This window comes from Pseudorasbora parva, chromosome 16, assembly GCF_024679245.1.
Source record: "Pseudorasbora parva isolate DD20220531a chromosome 16, ASM2467924v1, whole genome shotgun sequence".
NCBI classification, from domain to species: Eukaryota; Metazoa; Chordata; class Actinopteri; order Cypriniformes; family Gobionidae; genus Pseudorasbora; species Pseudorasbora parva.
This window is the reverse complement of record NC_090187.1, coordinates 45,593,552-45,601,461: the sequence shown is the minus strand read 5'-3', so window position 1 is coordinate 45,601,461 and position 7,910 is coordinate 45,593,552. Positions and strand designations below refer to the sequence as shown.

The window sequence follows — 7,910 nt, the reverse complement described above, 5'->3', positions numbered from 1 at the left end:
CACACCTCTTCCAGTGCTGAGCGTGAGATGCAGAGCTACCAGTCACTTAGTGTGTGTTTAGTTGTGGTGTCTGAGTTCAAGAAAAGAAACATGACGGAAACCATAATAACAGCCCTGCTCTAGCTGACCGACACACACATTCTGAGGGAATAACACACACACGTACATGATGGCACCTCAGACTGATACTCATGTCCTTATACACACAGCAGATGAACATGTTTAATGAGGAACACACACACACACACACCCGAGGGAATCACACACAGAGACGAGTGTGTTGCAGGAGCTTCATTTATTAGTGTGTTGCGCAGAACATCCTCCGTCCTGATGATACAGACGAGCCTTATAACGGCCTCAGAAGCAATAAATACAGGATATAAAACATTAAAAACAACAGCCGTGAGTAAACCACAGGAGTGGGTACAGCACTGCAGAAGCCGATCAGCTGATCTGAAACACACACACACGTTATCAGGCACAGGTCAGTCAGGTAATCAGAGACACACACACTCAGGTCAGGAGATGTGAAACACACACACACTCAGGTCAGGAGATGTGAAACACACACACACTCAGGTCAGGAGATGTGAAACACACACACACACACACACAGGACAGGTGATCTGAAACATACACACGTTATCAGACACAGGTCAGTCAGGTAATCAGACACACACACACTCAGGTCAGGAGATGTGAAACGAACACACACACACACTCAGGTCAGGAGATGTGAAACACACACACACACAGGTCAGGTGATCTGAAACACACACACACAGGACAGGTACCTTTGTTCAGGGCCGGTCGCTTTGGATGCGGTTCAGGATGTTCCCGTACACGAGGTTGTACAGCCTCTCCTTGGACATGGTGCCGTCCAGTTGCACTAAAACACACACACACACACACACACACACACACACACACACACACACACAAGGATTTAATGGAGCGGACATCATTACCAGCCCATACACACTTTAATAAAAGGGAATATGGCAGAAAACATTTCCGAATAACTGGATCAGCTTAATCTCAGTAATAAACTGCAAGTTTCTTAATAAGGCTCTCTTCCCTCCATCACACACACACACTCTCTCAGAGCGTCAGGCGAAACACACACACTCACCTAAAGGATTATTAGGAACATCTGTTCAGTTTCTCATTAATGTAATGATCTAATCAGCCAATCACATGGCAGTTCTTCAGTGCATTAGGGGTGTGGTCCTGGTCAAGACAATCTCCTGAACTCCAAACTGAATGTCAGAATGGGAAAGAAAGGTGATTTAAGCCGTTTTGAGCGTGGCATGGTTGTTGGTGCCAGACGGGCCGGTCTGAGTATTTCACAATCTGCTCAGTTACTGGGATTTACACACACAACCATTTCTAGGGTTTACAGAGAATGGTGTGAAAAGGGAAGAGCATCCAGTCTGCAGCAGTCCTGTGGGAGAAAATGCCTTGTTGATGCTCGAGGTCAGAGGAGAATGGGCCGACTGATTCAAGCTGATAGAAGAGCAACTTTGACTGAAATAACCACTCGTTACAACCGAGGTATGCAGCAAAGCATTTGTGAAGCCACAACACACACAACCTTGAGGCGGATGGGCTACAACAGCAGAAGACCCCGCCGGGCACCACTCATCTCCACTACAAATAGGAAAAAGAGGCGACAATCTGCACAAGCTCACCAAAATTGGCCAGTTGAAGACTGGAGAAATGTTGCCTGGTCTGATGAGTCTCGATTTCTGTTGAGACATTCAGATGGTAGAGTCAGAATTTGGCGTAAACAGAATGAGAACATGGACCCATCATGCCTTGTTCCCACTGTGCAGGCTGGTGGTGGTGGTGTAATGGTGTGGGGGATGTTTTCTTGGCACACTTTAGGCCCCTTAGTGCCAATTGGGCATCGTTTAAATGCCACGGCCTACCTGAGCATTGTTTCTGACCATGTCCATCCCTTTATGACCACCATGTGCCCATCCTCTGATGGCTACTTCCAGCAGGATAATGCACCATGTCACAAAGCTCCAATCATTTCAAATTGGTTTCTTGAACATGTCAATGAGTTGACTGAACTAAAATGGCTGCCACAGTCCCCAGATCTCAACCCAATAGAGCATCTTTGGGATCACAGTTACTCACTGTTTAATGAGCTTAGAGATGACAAAACAGAGCTTCAAGCGAAACACACACACACACACAGACTTTGATTCAGGCGTTTCAGAGCCACCCAACCAACATTTGAGATGCTGCGATGCCATTGGTCGGCTGGTTAGGCCAGTCATGCAATCACAGCCTCTGATAGTAAACTTTAGACTTTAAGGCCTTGACCTGTAGAAGGTCTGCAACACACACACACACACTTACCAACATCAACTCCTGAGTCTTCCATGATTGTAGTATGTTTCACATACATGGGCCAGACGTGCCCGTCGAACAGACCGGGGGGGTCCGGCACAGCATAGTTCCTTGCACTGAAACACACACACACACACACACACACACACACACACACACACACACACACACACACACAGAGAGAGAGAGTGAGCTCAGGTGTGTTATCTCCCTCAGCTTCTCCAATCGTGTCACACTCACCTCCTCCTCTTTTTGCATTCTTCGTATGGAATGGAAATAAAGTATCGTTGGTCGAACACATCGATCAAAGGTCTGTGAAGAGGAAGCAGCGTTCAGTAAGAGCTCATCACGTGTGTGTGGCCTAGTTTTTGTGAAATATGAGGACACAAATGTGTATAATAACATGGGTATGACAAGTATTATTAGGGGCAGTGTGTGTGTGTGTGTGTGTGTGATGGGTAGGTTCAGGGGCAGTGTGTGTGATGGGTAGGTTTAGGGGCAGTTTTTGTGTGTGTCTCACCCGTAGGTGTAGAGTAGGAAGCCCTCTACGATCAGGATATGGACTCCATCTTCCCGGCTCTCCGACTCCAGGCTGTTGTTGACTCCGTGGGATCGCTCGAACTTCACCGGATTCTGCTGCCAGCCCCTGATGGTGCTCATCATGGCGTCCATGTCCAGCGCGCTGAGGACTGCAAACGCACACGCAACACGTCAGCGCTAGCACACGCCAGCACACGTCACGCTTAAATCAACATGCAGAGCACACGCACAAGCCCAAGGCTTACCATCGTACTGCTTAAAGCCATCTTCACCAACTTCAATCTCATCTTGGGGCTGAAACATACACCAATGAGATGCAGTGGATCCGATCATCCCGACACTCATCAGCTGAGTAGGGCTGGGTTTACGAATGACGGATTAGCAAATACCGATCTTTCAGATGCTCTTTCTGTCAAGTCAAACAGCGGGAGGACGTTTAAACGTTTGAAGCCATTCTGTGACCATAAACCCCGGAAACGGAGAGAGAGAAAACTGGGCCGTTCACACCAGACGCCAATGAAGCGAATAAATTGCGTAATTCGCTCACTAAATTTGCTTCTCTTATCGCACACTTAAGTCGCTTCATTCACACGTGAAATTCGCACAGTAAATTAGCTTTATTCGCGCAGTAAATTCACTTTAAATTAGCTTTATTCGCGCAGTAAATTCACTTTAAATTAGCTTTATTCGCGCAGTAAATTCACTTTAAATTAGCTTTATTCGCGCAGTAAATTCACTTTAAATTAGCTTTATTCGCGCAGTAAATTCACTTCACAACAGACTCAAATTCGCCTCATGGGAGGGGCCTCTACCAGGCAGCGTGTTTCGCTGTAAAATGGCTGACATGGGTCCTTTTAAAATAAGGCGAATAAGCTTAATTTGCCGCATCTAGCTAGCTTGTAGTCTCAATAGACTATGTATCGCTCAAATTGAGTAAAAAACGTTTTTTTACAATTTACCAGATTGTCCGACCTCTCCTCACTCACTTTCTTTGTTTCAATTTCAACAAACTACGATGTATCGTATCCACATATGATTTTGTCACTACTAGAGCAAACTCGCACGTATGCAAACTCACGTGATACGTGCTCAGTTCATGCTGCAGAATGTCTATTCACGCTTTTGCATGTAAATCAACTTAACATGTAAACCACTTGCGTTTGGTGGGAGCGCACCATAAAGAGCAGCGTTTGGATAAATATATGCACTATTACGTATTCGTTACATCTTAACTTTATTTTAAGGTGTAAATATACATTTAAGTGCTTACCTACTTGTAATTACGCCTAATTTACTGTTATTACTATGGTAACAAGGACGAAAATAAAGTGTTACGAAAACAAGTTATGACAGCCCAAGTTTAAATGTTTATATTCCACAAAATATAATTATTATTTAAGGTATTTCGCAAAAACTGTCTGTAACACTTTGTACTTACTATAGTAATTATGCATAATACAGTCAACTAACCCAAAATTAAGTGCTACTTAAATATATACATATACTGTAAAATAAAGTGTGACCAACACTCGTATATAAGTCGGTTGTTAAATTTAACCTGTAATATTACCATGATGTGTTGTAGTTTTCCGGCGATTTTGACTGTATGCGCGAGTGTGATGGCGAGCCGTTGCCCAGCCCTACAGCTGAATGTAAAGCTCTGGATTCTGCTCATACTGACCTTGAAGAAATCATCCTGATGGACCACACAGCAGTTGGGCAGGCTCTTGATCAGTCTGTCCGTCAGGGTCGTTTTACCGCCATTCGTGACTCTGCGGGGCGAAAAACACGCGTTTGTTATTAACATGCCAATAAATGCACCTGTCAAAACCCCACCTAACTAGAGAGTATCCCACGCCTTAATATTATTTAGCCTTTTGTAATCAAGCCATGCTTTATGTGTCGTTTTATTGTGTGGGTGCTATTTATAAAATGGAAGTTTATTATTTGTACAGTATTAGAAAACTGACCATTTTCAACTTTAGCGACAGATGTTAAAACCAATATAGAAATACACAGATAAAAATGACACACAGTGAAATTAAGTAACAGTTACTTATGATAACTAAAGTAATCCTACCAGTTACTTTTTTGACCTTTACTGTGATGAAAAAGATGTTAAATCACCATAGCAAGTTTAGCAACCACAGTTCCCACCAGAGTGCCGCAATTGTGCTCAAAGATGATCCTGAGGAGTTATTAATAATGGTGTTATTATTTACATGTCTGTGAATGTGCCAGTCACAAAGCAGCGTGCCACACCTTCACATTATTGACTTAATTTAGCCTATTTTGAAATCCAGACTGTTCTTTTGTTATGTTTTGTGCGCTTTGTATTTTTAATCTGACTGGTTTTAATGTGTAAAGTGACTTGAGAAGCTCCTTTAAAAGGCACTATTATTTAAAAAAAAGTGTATTATTTTACTGTATTAGCTCGCTAATTTTCAAACTGTAGTCCTTCAGACATGTAAAAATAACCATTGAAAAATTAGAGATAATATATAACAAATCACATGCTCACACTGGAATAAAGTAAAGTTACAGCTACACTGGATTACAGAAGTAATCGTAGCATCTGCTGGTTTATCAGTTACTCTATTTTTGACCGCGACTATGATAAAAAAAAAAATATACAAGTCACCATAGCAACCGTAGTTCCCGCCAGTTACCTCAGCCGCGATTGTGTAGAAAAAAGACGTTACAAAGATCCTAAAACGTTATTATTTTAAGACGCTGGTTTTATTCGTCCACTCTACACACGAATTAATGAGTTTATCACGCTCAGGGAACGTCTTTTTGAACACAATCGCGGCTGAGGTAACTCTGGCGGGAACTACGGTTGCTATGGTGATTTCTTTTACAAATTGACCGACTGGCACGCGCAGAGAGCACGCGGCCGCCCCGAGCACGCGCTCCACTCACCCTCCGATGCCGATGATGAGCTTCATCCTCAAACCGAGACGAGACGCACGTCGAAAGTCGTTGCTTACACCGATTGCGGACCGATGACCGTACGAAGGAAAGCGTTAAAAGAGAAGGTTACAGGAAATGTCAACTACTCGAGTCCTCCATGACGCTGAGTGAAAGCTGGACGATGGCGCTTCCTCGCGATCTTCCACCAAAGAGAAACTCGTGCGCTGGCGACGGCTCAGACACTACTGACTACTGCGCGCTGATTGGCTATATAAACGCAGCAGGCCAGCGGAAACCGCAACCGGCCAATCAGAGAGCTGCCCAGCCCAGCGTGGGCGGTGCTCAAGTCAAACGATACTTGTGTGTTCCCTTTGCAACCTGAGAGTGGAATTTTTTATATATTATCCTGTTTTTTTTAAGCCTTTTTTCAAATGAAAAGTTGCATCTGTTAGCATTAATAGTTAGGGTTAGGCTAGCAACGAGCAATTACATTAACTAGCAGGATTATTACTTAATTTAAAATGTTACGCTGGTGTCTATTTCATTAAGAAGAAGAAAAATCACACAATAAAATAAAACCCTTTTTAATTATTCATACTTTAATGCAGTTTTAATGTTCCATGTCTGTTTATTCCTTACATGGACTCAGTTGGATCCACATTCCACATAAATCTTCACAAAATAAACACTTAAAATATGCAATGCGCCTCAAGATTATGCGCTATGTTTGTTAAAATCTAAATTCGTTGGGTATTCAGACTTAACTTAGTTACTTGATTAAATAAGCTCTTATAAAGAAACAGCTCTTGTTCTATAAATTGAGTAATAAGTTATGTTTTGTAGTTCCTTAATCGGAAGGCGTTCGCGGCGCCCCCTGGCGGAAAAAACGAGTAGTTCCCTCAGAGATTTTTCTCGTGTTCATGTAAATCCTGGTGGATTTTTTGTTGTTGATTTTTTTCATTGAACAAAATGACGTTAAACAACATTTGAGGTTAACCCGGTGAGTAGTGATGGCCAAATGAGGCTTCCTGAACCACTGAGGCTTTCCAGCCCATTGGTTCACCAAAAGGTTCATTTACCTGAAGCCTCATGAAACAGTGTGCTCCCTAGTGACACCTGCTGTCCAAAGCAATGCATCGCACACAAATCTACTCATCCTGAACAACCAAACTGTGGGCACACCCTTTTTCTATTGCCTGTGTATTAATAGAGTATTTTACTCTGCCTGTATTAACCTATGTACACACAACTCACACAAACACACAACTTTGTGTTCAACTATTCAGTAGTTCTTTGGGTTAGTGATGAGATTAATCTTTCCCTAATACAGTCTAGTCCTATAATAATATTATTAATAATAATAATAATAATAATAATAATAGCAATAATATATATAATAATAACACTAGGCCTACTACTAAAATATGAGGCGCCGTACAAGCCATAATTCATTCTGGTACTCTCACACACATGCATTCTCATTTCACATACATACATATATATATATATATATATATATATATATATATATATATATATATATATATATATATATATATATATATATATATATATATATATATATATATATATATTTTTTTTTTTAATTTTATAAATATATATTTATATATATACTCATATATATATATATATATATATATATATATATATATATATATATATATATATATATAGTCTGCTCTCACACACATTAAATATAGGCTATATATATATATATATATATATATATATATATATATATATATATATAATATATATATATATATATATATATATATATATATATATATATATATATTATAATTACGTAGTAGGTATTACAACTAGGCTAATTTACTCTAATAATCTACTAAACTAAGTATAATGTAATATAATATATAATACAGCTATGATATATAATGATATCGCTACTACATACAACCAACACCTCAACACCAATGCAAATGCCTACTGCAAACCCCAGAAGAGCCGCGAGGTTTCGAACCACTTTTATCCGAAAGCGATCCTCAGAATGAAGCAATGACGTAATCAACAGAAAACGAGGCCTCGTTTGTCATAGTCACGTGATTTTCACG

General features: G+C 40.8%; 1 protein-coding gene across 1 annotated transcript; it reads right to left on the bottom strand.

Moving 5' to 3' along the window:
* Nucleotides 1-278: 278 nt before the first annotated feature.
* On the bottom strand, nt 279-6,059 carry mibp2 (muscle-specific beta 1 integrin binding protein 2). Its single transcript, XM_067419221.1, has 8 exons — nt 5,824-6,059; nt 4,583-4,673; nt 3,147-3,195; nt 2,882-3,050; nt 2,602-2,673; nt 2,371-2,477; nt 795-889; nt 279-453 (listed from the first exon to the last, which is right to left on the bottom strand). Exons 1-7 carry the CDS (start codon nt 5,847-5,849, stop codon nt 801-803), a joined length of 603 nt encoding a protein of 200 aa, XP_067275322.1. The 5' UTR covers nt 5,850-6,059; the 3' UTR covers nt 279-453; nt 795-800.
* Between the last annotated feature and the right edge of the window lie 1,851 nt (nt 6,060-7,910).